At 38.4% G+C, this 21,407-nt stretch overlaps 1 protein-coding gene across 1 annotated transcript; it reads right to left on the bottom strand.

Moving 5' to 3' along the window:
* Nucleotides 1-728: 728 nt before the first annotated feature.
* Nucleotides 729-20,142, bottom strand: LOC136223973 (chaperone protein dnaJ 10-like). The gene is made up of 10 exons (XM_066012159.1): nucleotides 19,938-20,142; nucleotides 19,423-19,540; nucleotides 18,872-18,931; nucleotides 18,131-18,213; nucleotides 17,227-17,392; nucleotides 17,014-17,143; nucleotides 3,076-3,234; nucleotides 2,800-2,972; nucleotides 1,121-1,201; nucleotides 729-1,012 (listed from the first exon to the last, which is right to left on the bottom strand). The coding sequence occupies exons 2-10, from the start codon at nucleotides 19,507-19,509 to the stop codon at nucleotides 929-931; spliced, it is 1,023 nt and encodes a 340-aa protein (XP_065868231.1). The 5' UTR covers nucleotides 19,510-19,540; nucleotides 19,938-20,142; the 3' UTR covers nucleotides 729-928.
* Nucleotides 20,143-21,407: the final 1,265 nt, after the last annotated feature.

The raw sequence follows: 21,407 nt of genomic DNA, 5'->3' as shown, positions 1-21,407 counted from the left end.
TGTTTTACCTACTGTCTCAGGGGTATAACCGTTTGTTTTACCTACTGTTTGCTATTAGAAAAAACTGTTTTTCAAAAAACAAGAATTTCTACTTTTGTAAAAGGCCGGTCACTAACCAAACGCCTAAAACTCTCCATTTTGAAGTGAAGAGTAAAAAATGAGCATAAAAATGAACAATCAAACACCCCCTAAGCTTTTATCTTGGTTATATTAAGCTTTTGGTACATAAAAAAGTCAACTTTTAACCACAAAACTCAATTAAAAAAGCGTTATTTATTTTATGCGTTCAAATTTGCATTTTTAAGCGTCTTATAAAACAATATTTTATGTGTAATAATAAACTGTAAAAATCTCATTTCGAATGATAGATAAACCACTTAACTAATTTGATAAGTATAAGTTGAATATGACAAAAGTAAAAGATGAAAAAGTCTAATGTGTCAAATAAGAAATCAAGGAGCTCAATCCACCAGGACTCCTTTTGCCTCGCAAGAAAATGATTCTGACATGTGAATTTACATCATGCCAATTGATAAGGTGGGATTAACTTTTTTTACGACTAATGTAAACCATTAAAGGGACCACTTTCTTCCCTAGTAATGTAATTTCAAAAGGTTGATTTTGAATCTTCTTCTTGAAGACCATTTTTGTCCTTCCAAATTGCATTGAAAATAGTTTTGCTCTCTCTGGCCTTCAATGATTGAGACTTAGTGCATATGGACAAGGTCAATGCCAATTTTAGTGTACATCACTTTTACTTAAAATGACAATAAATTATCTTCAACATATATAGTCACTTCCAGAAATGTTCACAAGTCAACACAAGGGCATGAAAGCTACACATTCAAAACCAAATACTTCAAAAACTATATACAGAACAAATGAGAAATGGTATCACGTCCAAGAGGTACTATTTTTTGTGATATGACTATGATGATGTACTAGTACCACCATCAAGGGCGTTGCTTTCGTGCCGCAGGCTGTTTTCCCTACTATACGCAGCTTTCGCACCCTATGAAGCACAGGATAAGATATAATGTCAACACATGATCATCAATGAAATATATGCCAAACTACACAGTATAGTGTCCAATATGGATGAAGGAAAACCAAGACTTACTTGAAAGATTGTTCCGAGTTTCTTCAATGCAATTGCTCGTGTTTTCAGGACGTCCTTGGAGACACTAGGGTCTCTAAGTACCTGAAATGGAAAATGTGAATTATATAAGTTCCGATTTTTTTCAATGCATTCGCTCGTGCTTTTAGTTTATTATCAAGTAGGTATGAGATGTGCATCATGATAATTCACATGTCTCAGAACAGAAAATTTATGACACTAAGTTCAATTATCAAATTCTGTGCCATTGTCCTAGAATAAACAAAAAGCAAAAGCTTCTTTTAGTACAACTATAGATGAGTTTGAGTGGGAGTTTCTTCTGCACCATTGACCGCCAATAAACATGCAATTATTTAGCAGTTATATAGTAGATTCTGTTTTAGTCTTACGACAACCAAAACAGAGAATTACTGTTGTCAGAATCACATTAGATTGCCCACATAAAGCGGCACAGAGATAAGACAAATTACACATGAACTAGTAACTATCTAAAACAACCCAAAAAGAGTACGTGTTATTCATATGTGTCAGTATTCTTCATGTAACCAGTTCCGCTACTAGAGATCTATTATTGTTGAAGTATGAAGAACAGATATGTTTATAGTTTGTTATAATTGGCAGGAATATTAATTGTTAGTTTTAAACGGTTTAAGAGCTTGTAACAGCCTTTAGCTGATATGGCAGTTTTATCTTGTTGAGCTTGTATCATTCTTAGAATCTAATAACAAGAAATCTCTTCTACTCTCTCAATTCATAATTTTCTATAATCATTCATAGCACAAGAGATATAGTCTAGAAGAGGATGTCAGTCACAGGATTAAAGCAAGATGGTTGATATGCAGATATGCAGCAGGATTTATATGATAGATATATGACTACAAAAATTTAAAGAGAAACTTTACAAGACAACTATATGACCTGAAATGCTTCATGGGAATGAGTCTTGGGCAATAAAAAAATGAGCTTAGCACGGATGGATTAGGAATGGATGTATTCGAGAAAAGTTAGATTTCGTGCTCATTGAAGATAAAACAAGGAAAGAATGCTTGTATTTCCTAAGTTCTTTCCGTTTATCATTGGATAGTTATTGTTATGTTTGTTATTTCTACTATTGCTTATTATCGAGTCCGTTAGCCTAATCTGGAGTGTAGTGATGTTGTTATGACAGCGGTAGAATCTCCAGCTGTAATTTGTAATAGTCTGCTAATCTCAGCTGCTATTTAAGGTCATGCCTTAGCTAAGGCAATCTATCAATGAGAAATATCTGAATTACTCTCTAGTCTCCCTCTAATTTCTTCTCTCCTCTATCTTCTAAATCCTTCTAAATCTGTACTAAGTCAGAACCCTGACATCAATGCTGCATACAAATACTCTGTTGTGAAAATGTGATTGAACATAAAGGAAGACCGATATTAACCCGAGTGAAGGTTACTGAAAATGCCTTCCTATTATTAAATCCCCCAGAGTATCTTATGATGAACAGAAATAATGAAAAAGAAGAATTCATATAGCCGACCCCAACTAATTGGGAGCAAGGATTGGTTGTCGTTGTCATTAGAATGTCCCTATTATGTATATCAGGAAAAACTTAAATTACCATGAGCTACTACCCTCCCAATATTCTCAAAACTTGCAGCACAATAATTGGCTTCATAATCATGGAAAGGTAAATAGCAACTTACTGCATTGCAAACGTGTGATAAAGTTGACTCAATATCAACCACATTTATCTGCCAAAGGGATTGAAGCATAGTTTCCTTCTTATCTTCAACTGCTTTCAGCAAATTCTCTTCCTTGGTTTCAGTAGCATTCAACTTCTTCAAATCCTCTTGTATTTGAATTAAAGAAACAGCACCTATAAAACAGAAAGCAAGAAAAAGTTCGTTAGGTTTGAACAAGAATGGAAGACCTTGATGCTTTTACCACCAAATACAACTTCGTTAATGGGAATCCAGTACCTGAAGCTGCCATCACTTGTGATTTTATCTGGTGTCCTTTATCTCGCACCCATTCTGCTAAAAATGGTACCTTCATGTACCGTTTATCCTTACCAATCTCTTTAGCAGCTTTCCTAGTGTAAATATAACCAATTGTATGCAGCATGGCCTCACCAAATGCTGAAGATTGAAGCAATTATGAGAGGAAGCAATTACAATTATCTTGGAATACAAAGTAGATAATTCGAACATAGGAAAAAATGCTGAACACATGCATATTTGACTTCACAGCCCATGAGTACAATTTTCTTGCTTTAATTTCTCCTAACTCATCATGTCCATCTTTTTTGTTTCAATGTTTCCAGTAAAAATCTGAGAGATGTACATTTTGTCTATAAAGGCAACGAGAATGTATACATAGTGTGCGCCCACTCCATGGAATTGCCTAAACTGCTAGTCATAAGAAGCCTCATTGTTACATATAAGCATAAAAATGGGTGAAATTGTTGGTTAGTTAATTGCTATTTCTGTTAGCTATTTCTTTATTCTGTTACTTATTTATCTCTACAAGTTGTTGGAAGTTTGTTAAGCATCTAGGGCAGCTGTACTATCTAAACAATTTTCTGCCACAACTTCGTGGTGCAAGGCATGATGAATGAAAACTCAACTGTAAGATAAGTGTTTCTGATTATATATACACAGAGAGTTCTAAACCAATACTGATTAGGAGAACCAGAAGTCCTAAACCATCTCTACCTAGAGAACCGATTTATACATAGTTCTAACTAGGTTTTACAATATGTAACAATAAACTGCTAGTCTAAACAAGACTGCCCACTATACTTTTGTACATGCCTGGATCACGTAATAAAACCCCATTCTCGATGCTCAAACAAAAAATAATACAAGGAACTGCCTGTCTTAGACCCCACAAAGCTAAATAGAAGAAATTTAGATGTTAACTTTTCATGCCACATGTGTTGTGATTGATTGAGATCATTTAGAGATTTGTGCAACTTAAAGACATTTGTAGGCGTATAGGATCCACAAACCGAGGTGGTTGTGTCATATAAACCTCCTCCTGTAAATAACCATATAAGAAGGCATTTGAAATGTCTAGCTGAGTGATTTTCCATCCAAAAGAATGAGGTGAATAGTAGTAGGTTTAACCACAGAACTGAAGGTGTCGGAGCAGTTTATTCTGGACGCCGATGACCCTTAGCCACTAATCCTGCTTTGTATCTCTCAACCTCGCCATCGGCCTTTATTTTAAACTTATAACTACAACCAATTTGATTAGCATTTGAAGGTAATGGAACTAAGCTCCATGTGTCATTCATCATTAAGTGTCACGGACACAGCCTCTTGACTATCTGTCGACCGTGCGGCACTAGTAATTTCACCCCGATTACTAGTTCAGCCTTACCCTCGATTGCTAGCCCGTATGCCAGGCAACGTTTTGCAGCGGAAAAATAGGATCTTGCACAAATGCTAAGTGAGGAAAACACTCTTTATTAAGAAAAGAATGCTTTACAAAGGTTAGTACACAATAAGCACTCACACTTGCTCACACTTTTTGTGTCTTGTGTTATGTGTTACAAATGAACACCTTCCTCCTATTTATAGGCAACCTAGGAAGGTTCTAGAATACTTTACACAATTAAAATCCTAGAATAATCTAGAAAAAGAACAAATAAGAAAGATAAAGAAAGGTTGGGACATTTCTAAGATGTCCCTAGAAGTTTCTTGGGCCATTCCCGCACATTCCGGAATAATTCCCGTAACTTCCGAGCTATTCCGACACGTTCCGGCACATTTCGGCACGCCCCAGACAAATCTGGCACGTTCCGGAAGTTTCTGGCCCGTTCTGGCACGCTCCGGGCCCGTAGCTCCGCAATCTGAGGTTCGTCTGGCAAGTCTCCCCGCAGCTCCTGGCCGTCGCTCGCGTCTCCTGGCAGTCCCTGGGCCTGCTGCCTGCTTGCCCCGCACGAACAGAGGTTAAACGTGCCTGATGGCACGCACACGGGCCCGACGGCTCCAGCTCGGGCCCGTAACATTCTTCCATGGCAATTTTTGCCATACTTAACATTTCCCCCGCACATCCTTAAGCACATAGCTCCATAATGATCCCAAGGAACCACATACCAAATATGGATGCATTTGGAATCTTCTAGACACGCCTTTGAAAAAACATGCGGTGTGTGGGGCTTGGCAATGTCTGCCGACAGTGTGTCCCAAGTTGATATAAGACACACTATAGGTTGGACCTTCTCTTGGCCAAATTCTCCCCCGGCAGGCACGGGCCCGCTGCCCGGCTGCATTGTGCACACCTGCACATATGATTGGCCCGATGTCCACCGGCATGTCCCGCATCGTCCCGATGAACAGTAATATGACCGTTTTGCCCCTGGACCGCTTCTCTTAGCCCTTTGGGCATTTCGTTCGGGCCTTCCTTCGGATGACTTTAGGCGGGCCGTGACATAAGGCATTGTACTCGGAGCCTCTAGCCTCCCGCCATTCTTGTGGTTTCGAAGCTTGCGAAAAGGTAGTAGGTTCTTTCTAAACTGTGGCAGTGAGAATCCTTGGTTTTAATGTCCCGACTTGGGATCTAGTGACCATCCAATGAATGCAAGGAGTTTCTTGAAGAGCTTGAATCATAGGTGAAGAGGAGGCACAATTCTGTATAACAAGAGATAACTTAGGAAATCTGGATTGTCGACAGCGATGGACTGGCAGTCCGAGATGTTGGTCTGGATTGGTGTTGACTTCGCATGGACGGACTAGCAGTCTGAGATGCTGGACTGGACTAATCTGTCTGATTGTTACATGTCGAATGGAGTGTTTGATTTGTAGCTGATAATCTGTTCAATAATAACGGAATTGTAGCAGTAGGGTTGTCGAGGATGGTGGGCCGAGAGTCATTGATACAAGTAGCTTGTTTTGTGACAATCTCATATGGAAAATCTTGTTCATCAAAACCGGCACATCAAACGCTCTTCGTCTTACAGGGCCAAACCACCTTAGTCGATTTTCCCTCATTTTATTCTCAATAGATGTAACCCCTACTTTTGTCCTAATTATTTCATTCCTCACCCGATCCTTTCTCGTATGACCACACATCCATTGCAACATCCGCATCTCCGCCACCGACATCTTATGAATGTGACAGTGTTTCACTGCCCAATATTCCGTACCATATACCAATGCCGGTCTAATTGCCGTGCGGTAGAATTTTCCATTCAATCTATTAGGCATGCCGGGATCGCAAAGGAAACCCGTAACACTCTTCCACTATGGAATTGTAACAATAGGGTTGTCGAGGATGGTGGGCCGAGAGTCATTGATACAAATAGCTTGTTTTGTGACAATCTCATATGGAAAATCTTCATCAAAACCGGCACACCAAGCGCTCTTCATCTTACATGGCCAAACCACCTTAGTCGATTTTCCCTCATTTTATTCTCAATAGATGTAACCCCTACTTTCGTCCTAATTATTTCATTCCTCACCCGATCCTTTCTCGTATGACCACACATCCACTGCAACATCCGCATCTCCACCACAGACATCTTATGAATGTGACAGTGTTTCACTGCCCAACATTCCGTACCATATACCAATGCCGGTCTAATTGTCGTGCGGTAGAATTTTCCATTCAATCTATTAGGCATGCCGGGATCGCAAAGGAAACCCGTAGCACTCTTCCACTATGGAATGAAAAATTTAACAGATGCAAATAATCTATCAATAATGTAAACAACAATATCAAAGGCATAAGACCAAAAAATATTTGGTAAACGAGCATGATTTAACATTGGTAAACCGATTTCAACGATATGACAGTGTTTTCTTTTAGCACAACCATTTTGTTCAGGAGTATAAGGACATGGGGATCGTTGAACTATTCAATTAGCCGAAAAATATTTTGTGAGAGCCTGAAACTCTCCCCCCACTCTAACTGGAACGTCTTGATTGGAACTCCAAAATATTTTTCTACAAGTAGGCAGTAACAAAGGTGTCACACACATAAGGTTTCTTTTTGTGAAAATAGATCCTGATAAAAAAAAATAGAAAATAATATGAATAACGATCATGAGATTTAATACAAGCAGGATCCGAAACATTTGAACAAATTAAATATAAGTGGATTTAGTAAACGAAAGTTTATGAATTTTGTTCAAAGAACATGGTTCACAAAAGAATGCGTTTTATTATCTGAAGCTAAAATAACATTTGAAAAGCTAATTTTGTAACAACTATATTTGCTGCGTGGCCGAGACGAGCATGCCATGTTGATAAAGCAACAAAGTTTATTAAGATTAGAACTGGAAGATAATATAAGTCATCTTTACTCTGTCCCTTGAGGATGATTTTCTTCGTTGCCAAATCCTTCACCAAAAAAGAGCTTAATACATTCTCAGACCCTCCAAATTGTCTAAAAACTGCAACTGACCCCTGAATTTCAAAACGTTACAACTAACCCCCACAACTTGCTTATTTGGAACATATAACCCTTCAAGTTAGTTACTTGAAACAAATAAGCCCTAAAAACTAAAAAACATTCAACATAACATTATAGCAGAAAAAAAAGATTTCCAAAATATCTTATGCTACATCTAACTAATCTCTTGATAGATTAACAAAAAGATAAAAAAAAAAGTTGGTATAAGAAACATTATAGGGGACATGGACTACCCTGGTGTTGGATCTCCACCACCTCCTGAGTCGGTAGTCGGAACTGGCTTAAACGATCCACCCTCGTCCACTAGGGATAGGAGAGTCGGGTATACGTCCTTCGTGAAGGGAGACGGATGTCTCCATAGAGGGGAACTCTATGGACAATATGGGGCCGTCGAGAGCCCATAGTGCTGGGCGAGGTTTAACCACAGGTAGACCCTCCGGGACGGAATACCGACAGACGCATTGACGGGATGCTTAAAGGGGATAGACGCCTTCAGTATGAGTTGGCTGGCCGAGACTTGGAGAAATTCGAGGCTCCACACAGGGTTTTGGCCTGGCTTAGATCTGGCCCCCATGACATTTAGATTAAGTTCTGAGATGCAGAGGGAACAAATAACACATCTTTGTACTTAAGATTTTTACCATCATCTGGCAATTGAAAGCACCAACATAGTGAATAGGATTTTAGAACCATTACCTATACTGACTTCCTCAGGACCGTAATATTCAGAGTGAAGAGCAAGATTTTCCAAATCAGATGTGAGATGATGAGTAGCACCAGTATCCATGACCCAAGGTTGATTTCGATTTGTGTTTGCAAGATGACCGGAAGGCTAATTGTTGTGGCTGATCCTGACTAAACTTTGGTGAAGACCAAGAACGAGAATAATGTCCCTTTCCGTTACAATTATAACATATCAATGTGGAATAATTAGTGTTTGTTGAATTCGATGTACCACATCCAGGCTGAAATTGTTGTCCATATCCACGACAGGCACTTTGGCCATTGGACCGTCCACCCTAAGACTGCAGTCCACGTTCGCGCCCTCGTCCACGATTGTTAAATCCCCCACGAGATACATATTGAGTAGGATGGAGATGTTTGTAAATACATTTTTGTATCACGAGCAAGTTGGATTTCTTCACTGATCAATAATCCAAGCAAATTATCATAAGAAATAGGCTCGAGTTAAACTTCCAGTGAATGAGAAAACGGTCAATATGTAAAACCAAGTCCTGCCATGATGCAGTCAACAAAATCATCCATACCCATAGGGTTCTATAAAGCTACTAATTGATCAAACAAAATTTTAGCCTTTAGCATATAGGTAGAGACTGAATCATTATCTTTTTGAAGGGTGAGAAGTTAATCCGTAGAAAAACCAGAACTACCAATAACCCCTGATGAGTGAACTCCATATGAGGAAGAGGAAGATTTCAATCCTGTTGGTGAAGATTCTGTTGACATCTTGGAGTTTTAGACAATTTCGATCGGAATAAAGTACCAGAACAAGGAAAATTTATAATTGTAACCTAGTTTTCCAAAATTGATGGTGAATTGCAGGGAAAAGTCGAGAAGAAAATAAATAAATAGACAGAACCGATCGACAGAGAAGCGGTCATGAATTGTAGGAAAAAGTTGGAAAAAGCGAACAGAAAGAATCGGTCGACAGAGATAATCGATCGTGAATGTAAGAAGAAACAAAAAAACAACCAGATAGAAAAGCTCGACACACGAGATAATCACGAATTTGGTTTTGAAACCCTTAGACCTCTCCTAATTCTCACTTATCTTTCTCAATCGAATAGACCCAATATATATACCCATAGTCCTAAACCAATAATGATTAGGAGAACCAAAAGTCCTAAACCAACTCTAACTAGAAGAACCGATTTATACATAAGTTTTAACTAGGTTTTACAACGTGCAACGATAAACTTAGGAACGACATCCTTATCATTTCTCTCTTTCTCTTCTCTAATTCCTTCTTAAATCTATCAATCTCCTTCTAAATTCTCCCGTCTGACTCAATACCTGACACTCATCAACAAATTAATAAATGCAATCCGCACCAACCAAGTTACTTGGACAAACTTACAATACTTTCTCGAGTTGATTAGCTAAAGTTGCTCTCTAGGAACATGTCACATACACTAGAAAGAAGAAGGACCAAAAGTGATACTTGTCACTTCAAGTTAGTTAACTGTTATTCTATTAATGGTTATCTTAGTTATCCTATTTTGTTTCTGATGTCAATTCTATTATATCATTCCTTATGCATTGTTTTCATTATTATCATTGTATTTTGGACTGTAGCTAAAAGTTGTTAGGCCAGCTGTATGTTTTGTAATGATGCTGTCCTTGCTGATATAAGGTCATGCTTTTGCCATTGGCAAAGCTATCAATGATGAATATTAACTTTTCCTCAATTCTCTTTCTTAATTCAGTACTCTCTTCTTCTTCTTCTCTCTTCTCAATTCTATTTTTTCTATTCCAGATCTGAAAACTAAAGTCAGAATTCTTAAGATTTGACATTGGTATCAGAGATTCCCTTTCTCAGGCCATTGTATGCATGGTAAAGGATAACCATCAAATCACTAGAGCAGCGAAACGAAACCAATCAGCTATGGATGCATTGGAGCAACAACTTAAGGATCTAGCAAGCCATTTCAATGACAGATCTGAAGTTACTGCTGAGAAGTTGGAGAAGTTACAGACTCAACTCCAAGATGTTCAAGCTGCTCAGCAAAGAAGGATTGACTCCATAGCCATGGAGCAGAATCAGATGAGAAAGGAGCAGATCGATTCTCATCACAGGTTAGAAGAACTTTTTCACCAATCCATCTCCACTTTAGCCAACCTCATACAGCCTAACCCTGAGCCAAACAAACCCTCATCCTCATATGTTACCCCTGAAAAACAACACTCATCCAACACTGATCGAGGAATCCTGGGAAGTAATCATGGATTTAAGCTAGCTGAGGGAAACCAACCTAGAAACCTTCCTTTCAACTAGCTGTTACCTAAGTGTGATCTTCCATCCTTTGATGGAAATGAAGTAGAGCTCTGGGTGAGCAAGTGTGGCAAGTATTTTCAACTTTTCGAAGTTGATGGAGAAAGGAAAGTACAGTTAGCTGGACTGTATTTCCATGGGAAGGCTGAGAAATGGTTCAGAAATTGGATTCCTCAACATCCTAATGTATCCTAGAATGAAGAAGTAGAAGATGTGGTACAACAGATTGAACAACTCAAACAAGAAACTACAGTGGCTGCATACCAGGATCAATTTGAATCCATCAAACTAAGGATGGAGAAGGTACACCCCACTATCACTGAATCATATTACATATCTAGTTTCCTCACTGGACTTAAGCCAGAAGTCAGATCTGCAGTAAGGAAATTTGAAACTGAAACCCTGTATTCAGCCATCAAACATGCTAAGTATCAAGAGTCACATCTCAAAGATATCTTAGAGATGATCAAACCTAAACCAACATTTCGTTCCCCAATTCCTCAAAAACCTTGGAGTTCCACCATTGTTCCTCCTAAAACTACAACTACTTATCCTGGAAACCCTGTTACTACTAAACCACCTGACCCAAAATTACCAGCCAACAATACCAATTTCAAACGTATCCCAGGTGCTTGCTAGAAATGTGGTGAGAGATATTTCCCTGGACACCAATGCACCACTAAGAAGTTAAATGTCCTGAATGCTGAGGAAATGACAGAGGAAAATTCTGAGGAGGTTCTTCAGGAGATACAGGAGGAGGAACAGGATCAGGGAAATTCTGAAGCTGAACAGATCACCCTTTCCATTAATGCCCTAGAGGGAGGTTTGGCTAATGGAACCCTAAAGTTGAAGGGAACCTTACAACAAAAGCCTATCATGATCCTTATCAACAGTGGAAGCACTCACAGCTTCTTGGATGAGAAGTTAGCTAAGGAGGCAAAGCTTCCCTTAATGAAGGTCCCACCTGCAGCAGTTTCTGTAGCTGATGGAAGACAACTGCTGGTGAGGTACAAATGCAATCAATGTCAATGGTCTATGCACCATAACAGGTTCTCCTTTAATCTTAGACTGTTAGATTTAGGAGATTATGACATGATCTTGGGTGTAGATTGGATGAGGAAGTATTCCCCTATCACTTTTGACTTTGATCTAAATAGGCTGTTACTAATGAAAGATAGTAAACAGATAGAGCTTAAAGGAATTCCAGAGCATGGAACACTTAAAATAATGTTTCTTAAGTCAGTCAATAGATTGGTGGCCAAGGGGTGGAAAGGAGTAACTTCTAGTCTCTTCCTAATGTCTGTCCAGGAACTCACACCTCACATGGAAGTCAATACTATCCAAACACAAACCCCTATTGCTGACCTTCCTAAAACACCTCCCCTGTTTTTGCCTATCATTCACAAGTTCAAACACATATTTAAGACACCTACTTCACTACCTCCTAACAGGACACATGATCATTCTATACCATTAAAAACATCAACTGACCCTGTTAATGTTAGGCCTTACAGATATTCACATCACCAAAAGAATGAGATTGAAAAGCTTGTAGGGGAAATGTTATCCACAGGGGTCATTCAACCCAGCCAAAGTCCATATGCTTCACCTGTATTGTTGGTTAAGAAGAAAGAGGGAACATGGAGGTTTTGTGTGGATTACAGCATAGTTGTGAAAGGCGACCGAGGCGAGAGGCGGCCCAGGCGATCAAGCCTCCGCCTTCTATAATGGAAGGCGGGCGAAATTCCAAAGGCGACCGCCTTTCCGCCGCAGGCGAGAGGCGGTTCCAGGCGAGAGGCGGTCGCCTTTGATACTCAGGCGAAAATTTTTAGTTTACCTGCTATAAAAGAAGATATGTGAAATTTAGGTTGGAAATTAGAGAACAGAAACTGACAATTCAGGATAGAAAGGCTTCTTCTGTCCACTTCGAAGACTACATCTCCTCCATCGAACGTCCACTTAGGAGATTTCTCCTCCATCGCACGTCCACTTCGAAGACTTTGTCTCCTCCAATAGCACCGCCGATCACAACAGAACAACGTTCCTCTTCTCTTCGTATCGAACAGGTATGTACGTCTCTGTCTCTGGCTCTCTCTTCTCTGTTCTAACTTCTATTTCTTATTCCATCTTTTCTTCCTCTCTTACTCTTCTCAGTTATAACTGTTATGCTGCCCAAATTTTTGGGACTTTGTTTGTTCCAAGTGTTATGCTGCCGAAATTTTTATGAAAGTTTATGAAGTTTGTACAAGTTTATTATTAGTTGTTGTGTTGTGCAAGTTTATTATTAGTTTTGTTAAGTTTATGGAAGTTTATTATTAGTTATTAATTCTAAGTGTTATTGCCCAAATCTTGCAGGCTTTTGATCACGAGTATTAGTAATTCTAATACATTTGAAGCTACAAAAGCAACCGATCCTTGTTGGAAGTATGTGCAAGAGGTCAAACCCATTGCAAAAACGGATCCTTGATCATGAGTATTAGTTATTATTTTGTGTTTTACAACTTTTAGAAGTTAAACTAGTCAATTTGAGTTATGATTTTATTTTTTGTATTTTCTAATTTTTTTGTCGCCTCAAGTGCGAGAGGCCGTCGCCTCGCCTCAAGGCGATATTTTTCCGTTATCGCCTCGGCTCGCCTTTCGCCTTTCACAACTATGGATTACAGGGAACTTAACAAGGCCACTGTTAACAATAAATTTCCCATTCCTATAATTCAGGAATTACTGGATGAGTTGAAAGGAGCATGGGTTTTCACTAAGATTGATCTTAGGTCTGGCTATCATCGGATAAGAATGAGAGCTACAGATATTCACAAAACTGCCTTTAGATCTCATTCTGGTCACTATGAGTTTTTAGTTATGCCTTTTGGCCTAACTAATGCCCCTGCCACCTTTCAATCCTTAATGAATACTATTTTCCAACCCTATCTCAGGAAATTTGTTTTAGTATTCTTTGATGACATATTAATTTACAGCCCTATTGATGAGATTCATATGCAGCACCTAGAAATGGTATTTCAGCTTTTACAGGATCATCAGTTATATGCTAAAGCTTCTAAATGTGACATTGCAGTTAGTTCTGTGTCCTATTTAGGCCATATAATTTCAGGCTCAGGGGTCTCCACAGATCCTGCCAAAATTTCAGCTATGGTGGATTGGCCCATACCTACTACACTCAAGAGTTTGAGAGGATTCCTAGGCCTCACAGGCTACTATAGGAGATTCATTAAGGGTTATGGCACTATCAGTAAACCTCTCACTGATTTGCTCAAGAAAGATCAGTTCCATTGGAATGACCAAGCCATGACTGCCTTCAATAACCTTAAACACTTAATGTCTACAGCACCTATTCTAGCCTTACCAGATTTCACTTTACCTTTCTTAATTGAGTGTGATGCAAGTGGTACAGGAATTGGAGCAGTGTTGATGCAGCAAGGTAAGCCCATCTGCTACTTATCCAAAACTTTAAGCCCTAGAAATCAATGTTTATCTGCTTATGAGAGGGAGTTGCTAGCGATCTTGCAAGCTTGCTCAGTATGGAGGCATTACTTAGAACATTCACCATTTGTGATCAAGACTGACCATGAGAGCATTAAACACTTACTTGATCAAAAGTTGCATACTTACTTACAACATAAAGGGGTCTCTAAGTTGCTAGGCTTGGACTATAGCATTCAATACAAGAAAGGAGTGGACAATAAGGTAGCTGATGCGCTATCCAGGCAACATGAAGATGAAGCTGCCCATCTTTTAGCTATTTCCTCTCTCTTACCTACATGGCTAGAAGAGGTTCAAGATTCTTACAAAGATGACCCAGTAACCACTCAGTTGTTGCAATTACTCACTGTTCAACCTCATGCTGCATCCAAGTTTACCTTACAGAATGGTTTACTCAAATGGGGGCAAAGGATCTACATAGGAGGCTCTACTGATCTTAAGCAGAAGATATTAACTGCTTGTCATAATTCCACTTTTGGGGGGCATTCTGGAATAAAAGGAACTCTCACAAGGATTCAGAATTCTTTCTATTGGCCAAAGCTACATCAAGATGTTATTAAGTGGATAGCTGCTTGTGAAACATGTCAGAGGTGTAAGGCTGAAAATGTGGCATATCCAGGGTTGTTACAACCCTTACCTATACCAAAAGGTGCTTGGCAGGACATAGCTATGGATTTTGTTGAGAAGTTACCTTGCTCTAAGGGTTATGATACCATTCTGGTAGTGGTGGATAGGTTCTCTAAGGGTGGTCATTTCATCCGTCTCTCCCATCCTTTCACAGCATCAACGGTAGCTAAAGTTTTCCTTGACAACATCTTTAAACTTCATGGAGTTCCTCATTCCATTGTATCGGATAGGGATAAGATTTCCACAGGCAACTTCTGGAAAGAATTCATGAAATTACTAGGCACTTCTCTACACTACACAAGTGCTTATCATCCACAAACTGATGGTCAATCTGAGAGATTGAATCAGTGCCTGGAGAATTACCTCCGTTGCATGTGTTTCCTACATCCTAAACAGTGGGCATCCTGGTTAAGTCTGGCTGAATATTGGTACAATACCAGCCATCAGACTTCTATCAATATGAGCCCTTTCCAAGCCCTATATGGCAGGGTTCCTTCCTTACCAATTTTGCCTAGCTCTACATCACAGGTTGCAGCTGTTGAAGACATGTTATCCAACAGAGAGAAAATGAACAAAATACTACAGGAATGTCTAGCAAAAGCACAGAATCAAATGAAGCAGTATGCAGATAGGAAACATACTGACAGAGAATTTAAGGTGGGAGATTTGGTATTCCTTAAACTGCAACCTTATAGGCAGTCTACAATTGCTGTCAGGACATCTCTCAAGCTCTCAGCACGCTATTATGGCCCTTATCTAGTTCTAGAGCGAGTGGGAAAGGTAGCCTATAAATTGCAATTGCCTCTAGGGAGTCGCATCCATCCAGTATTTCATGTTTCCTTGCTGAAGAAACAATTGAGCCTCACTACTCCCACTATGACTACCTTGCCACCAATTGTTGATGATGAATGGGTGATCCTTCCACAAAAGGTATTGAATACAAGAACTGTGTTTCTGGATGATGCTCCTATAAAGCAACTACTTATTCTCTGGACAGGCATGTCCGCAATTGATGCTACTTGGGAATCTGAGACTGCTATCAGTCACCAATTTCCAGAATTTTTTCATTCTTGGGGACAAGAATGCGCTCATGGAGGGGGTATTGTCACATACACTAGAAAGAAGAAGGACCAAAAGTGATACTTGTCACTTCAAGTTAGTTAACTGTTATTCTATTAATGGTTATCTTAGTTATCCTATTTTGTTTCTGATGTCAATTCTATTATATCATTCCTTATGCATTGTTTTCATTATTATCATTGTATTTTGGACTGTAGCTAAAAGTTGTTAGGCCAGCTGTATGTTTTGTAATGATGCTGTCCTTGCTGATATAAGGTCATGCTTTTGCCATTGGCAAAGCTATCAATGATGAATATTAACTTTTCCTCAATTCTCTTTCTTAATTCAGTACTCTCTTCTTCTTCTTCTCTCTTCTCAATTCTATTTTTTCTATTCCAGATCTGAAAACTAAAGTCAGAATTCTTAAGATTTGACAGAACAAAATTGATCAATTTCAGTATCACAGGGTAGGAAATGACGGCAGGAAAAGTGGAACCTACTCTAATACAGGAAAAGTTGTTGTGCAGATATCTAAATCCTACTTTCCTGTTCAAGAAGTTATCTCCCAGAGCAAATATTAAAAAACTTAATACAATTTTTCAACATGAAATAAGTAGAAAAATGGTTCTCCCCGGTCTTTGTTCCTAAGCACAAGCATATGGGAGAAAGGCATATAACTATGAAGTTTATTCTGTTCTCTGATAATAAGAAATCTAATTCTAGAATGCTGAAGGATAACTTGAATATACTAGTATTTATTGTAATTACAGTTGCAAGCCTAACTAATTTTAATAATGACATTATATCTATCTTTTGATTGATAGGATTCAAACCAGACACTAACTTCCCTGCAATTTAATACCTGAACTAATGTCCAAAAGCAACAAAAGAGATAATTACTCATTAAATTATAACTAAAACCAAGTAATGAAAAGATGAAGCAAAATATAGCAAACTTCAAACAATCTAAAACAAAGAGAAAGAAGGTTCCTTTGAATACAAGTTGTCAGTACTTTCTTGTTGCTTATCACTCTGACCATATTACTTCATAAAGCATAAAAGTTTGTTACAACACGAATTAAGAGTTCTTTAATTCCTGGACTGAGGAAGATGACAATTGAGAGTAATTTGTATTACTTCATATAGGATCAAAGTTTCTTATAATATGAATAAAATTTCTTAATTCCTGATATGAGGAAGGTGACAATTAAAAAGAATTTAGGTTTTTTTCCAAATTCATTCTCATAACAGAGATGGTGATTTTAAACTTATAGCACCATGCTAGTGCAGGAAGAAACATTACCAGCTTTAGAAAGGCGTTGTGCTTCTGAATTTGCCCATTGTATAAACTCATCCACTTGACCCTCAACGAATGATTCAAGGCGATTCTTCAGAAGTGTTGTGAGCTTTGCTTCTCTCTCCTTCTGTATTTCCTGCAGATTAAGAAAATATTCAGAAGCTTCAGTCAAGTGAAACATAGAGCTAAAATTTCCTAGATATTGGTGAAAGAGAATACCTTGATCTTCTCCTGAACTCTCTGTTTGTGGAGTTCTGGATCTTTTACATCCTCTTCAAGTTCAATAGATGCTATTGTAGCAAGCGCAAGTTGCCCAACATAATCATCAAAGTACTCACTCCCAAATAACATTCCAAAGACAGCTGTAGGGTCCAACATAGAGTCCCTAGCAAAGAGAAGATATTCTAATGTTTTTGTCATGAACGATGGGAGAAATGCAAAAGAAAACATAGCTTAACAAATAAGCCATGTGAACCAGAATAACTAATCCAGGAAATTGCTCATTTTCCAGCGACAATTGAAAGGCTTCGATATAGATCTCCATCTGTGTTGTATATTTCCCTACAGCCTTTCAAGTTTCTTCGAGATAAGGTACCAATATAGCCTCAAGGTTTTTGGGGAAGTACCAATTTAGCCCCAACTACAAAATAGCATCATTTTAGCCTCAACATTTATGAAATGGTGCAATTATAGCTCTGGGTAATGTAACTTGACGCCTCAACTTTTGTGAAATGGTGCCAATTTAGCCCCCAAGTTCACGTTACCCATGGCTATTACTGCACCATTTCACAAATGTTGAGGCTAAAATGGTGCTATTTTGTACGGGGCTAAATTGACACTTCCCAAAAACCTTGAGGCCATTTTGGTACCTTATCCCAATTTCTTCTATTGTTTCCCACAATAAAAGGTTACAACTTATTTCATTCTCAACTAATTCCGAGCATAAGTTCCTGAATGTAACCAAAGAAAGTTACTACCTTCTAAATGCAAAATGAATTTCGTGGATAAAATTACTGTTTCTTGAAAGTCTGGTAGGAACACTGTGCTAAAGAACCTAAGCAACTGAATGATGGAAAGCAATAGGAACAAAACTTTCAAGCTTGCTAGCAATTTATAGACTTACGATGGTATGCCTTCCTTTCCATTCTTGTCATACGCTTCTCGCTTCTGTGGATCACTTAGAACTTGATATGCCTCACCAAGTTTCTTCACATAAACCCCAAAAAGAATAAATAAATAAATAAGCACATAAAAGCGGAAAGAATAAAAGATATATATATTCCATATTTAATAACAAAAGCATCCATGAAGTGGGAACACAACACTACATTGGTCCATAAAGGGAAAAAAAGGCCAACTTTGTCCATCACTCGGCCATTTATTGGTCAATTCAACCCCTGACACGCGTTAAAATAGGGTCTCATGAGCCTAAAGTTACCAAAATTATACTGAAGTGAGTTCTTATTTATAAACTTTATAGACCAAATTGCACCTCCGCTCCTACTTATGGACAATTTGCGTAGTCATGGACCTGAACAATATTTTGATGTAATTAAAAACAACTGCATTTCACATTCTTTTACTTGTTTCGTTTGGTTAAAATTATTTCATCATCTGCTTTTCAGCAGAGTGTAAACTATAAAAAGCTACACCTGAACAATGGTGACAAATTATTGGCTAGGTCCACGAGTGAACAAAGTTACTCAGTCAAGGTAAACAAATCAACACCTTATAAGACGGTTCAAACTTCGAAATAAAATAGGATTACCCATCACAAAGTTGAACTGGTGGCAAATTCAACCGTAATAGCATCACATGAAAAGAAAATATCTTCTTCAAATCAGAATCAGATTTATTAGCTAACCTGAAAATTTTCTGCTGCTTTTGGATCACCATAATTTTTATCAGGATGAACTACCCTTGCCTGCACACAAACATAAAATATTTTACTATTGAGAGATGCTATCATGATAATTTTCACAGATTTCCAATCAAAAATTTCTGGAAGTGATAGACACTAAATGAAATTCGCATCTACCCTATTAATTATGTACATAGAGAAGATTCAAAACATGTCATAAGATTAAAAATGATCCAGCTGTAGGCTCAATGATTGAATGTCTACTAAGCAATTTTTTGTAAGTTGAGGGTTCAATCTGTACACCACCTTTCCCATTTTAAAATTTTCTGATGTAGCAGAAAGAAATCTTGAAACTAGAGAGCAGTAGAAATTACTTCGGTAAAGTAACTAAGGCTTTAATATATTCCCTTATTTTCAGTCACAGAAGCAGAAAACTACAGCTGGAAATTATGCCTTTGGATGTGAAGTCAAGACATGAATGAGATCGAAGCTATACGCTATGCAATCAACCAGCAATATTATAAAACAATTTGAAGTTGAAATTGAAACCTGACCTTGACGTAGTAAGCCTTTTTTATATCTGCAGCAGATGCATCTACGTTGACACCCAAAATTTCATAATATGTAGTATCTTTCACCATAGCTTTTGGCTTTGATTTAGGATCGGGACTTCTAGAATTTGGGAATCCAATGCAATGAATCAGTCTCATTATGAAATAAACAACCAAAACGGGCACGGTATAACAAAGATAAAGGAAAGCTAAGGCCATTTAAAAGCATAAGAATTAAGATAAAACAAAGCCCATATAACACAAGCTTCCGAATAATAGAATGAGTACCAAATCCAGAAGGGGATAAGAAAATAGTTACTATCCTAGTTCGCAAGATAGAATGTCGTTGATGAAAACAATAAAACTTGATGATTTGGGAATGTAGATCTTAGAGAATATCAAACCATTAAAATAAACACAAAACTGAAGAGCAGAAACAAAATTAAGAATCAAAATCGGAAATGAGAAATAAACATAAGGAAAGAAATTTATCGATAGAAAAATGTAAAGAAACTTACTTGTAGGAAAGATGAGGATCAGAATATGAAATTGAGAACAGAATCACAGTTGAGGATGCAAGGATCTATTTCCTCTGCTTTTTCTAATTTGGCAAATAAGGGGAGAATGTTTAAGAACTAAATATACACTGTCGTTTTCCGGGGGGCGTTGCTTCGTGGATAAAGCACTGACGGGTCGGTAATTAATTACAGTAAGATGCCCGGTGCTAATCTACCGGGCCTGCGAGCTTTTGCGATTTTATTTTATTTTATTTCGGGTGCACAATTATGCTGTCTCTGTGTTAATCATTATGTTCTTACAAATAATTAATTTTTGTTTTAGTAACTCTTTCCTCTTTATGTGCATGTGTGAGGTCATTTGACAAACCAAACTTAAATTAAAATATTAAAAATTTATATCAAGCGAAAATAAACTCGTCACGTGGTATTTAAGAGGTATGAATTAGCATCCGAAAAAAGAGAACATGTGACGTCTTCATATCCACACTGAACAATACGATTTCATATTAGAGACCTCGGCTCGGGAAGTTTTAAAAGACCCGGTCAATGATTCATTTGTTACAACAATCACACATGATCCCGTGAATCTCGAGCCTAATGGGCTTGAAGAACATCAGGCTCCGATATAGGCACACGTTCACCTTTCACCTATCAACAGGTGACACGTTGCATATCCCGCTTCTCAACTGATAATCATATTCTATAGTGTGATCATGTTATAAATAGAGTAAGCTCAATTCAAGGTACACTAGTTCATTCATTCATTATTAAGCTTATATTGCAACTTTGATTTACTATTATGTTCATCATCGATTCCTACCTCAAACTGACTTATGCATCAGACTGGATTAGCCGGACACGATCCTTCTTTGACCTTGTTTCCGTCCAATTGCAAGTCTCCAAGCGGACTTTCAGGATTCAATCATGTCAAATTGGTGCGGTGAGTGTGGAATAAACAGCAACAATGACTCGTTTAAGTAGTTCCTCCAAACTGGGGCCCTAGACGCCCAACAGCAAAGGCTCCTACGTGGAATCTCCCGACGATTGGAAGAGAACTTGGGATCTATCCACGACGTCTTCAGCGTCATGCGACAAGAGCACGCCATCCAAGTGGCCGAAGTTAAAGAAAAGCTAGAGATAGCAGAAGAGACTCCCAAGTACATGAATAAACCGAAGAATACCAACTATTCAACCGGGCCATACTACCTGAAGTTGCCATTATCAATACCATGAATCCTTAAGAGGACTTCGACGCCCAGTCAAGGGGAAAAGAAGACTCCCTAGTAAGACCCACAAATCCCAAACTCCCCCTGCAAGGAAAGCAAAGAATGCCAATAAGCAGTCCCTTGAAAGATCAGCGCAGGTAGAGAAGCGACCCTCCCTAAATAGGAGGACCCCGAACACAAATCATAAAAGAACCTGAGATAGATCTGCCGAGTCTAGATCTATTAGGCGTGAAAGGGTAATCGA

Source organism: Euphorbia lathyris, chromosome 3 (assembly GCF_963576675.1).
Source record: "Euphorbia lathyris chromosome 3, ddEupLath1.1, whole genome shotgun sequence".
NCBI lineage: Eukaryota > Viridiplantae > Streptophyta > Magnoliopsida > Malpighiales > Euphorbiaceae > Euphorbia > Euphorbia lathyris.
The sequence above is the reverse complement of the archived record's forward strand: the minus strand, read 5'-3'. Positions and strand labels throughout refer to the sequence as shown.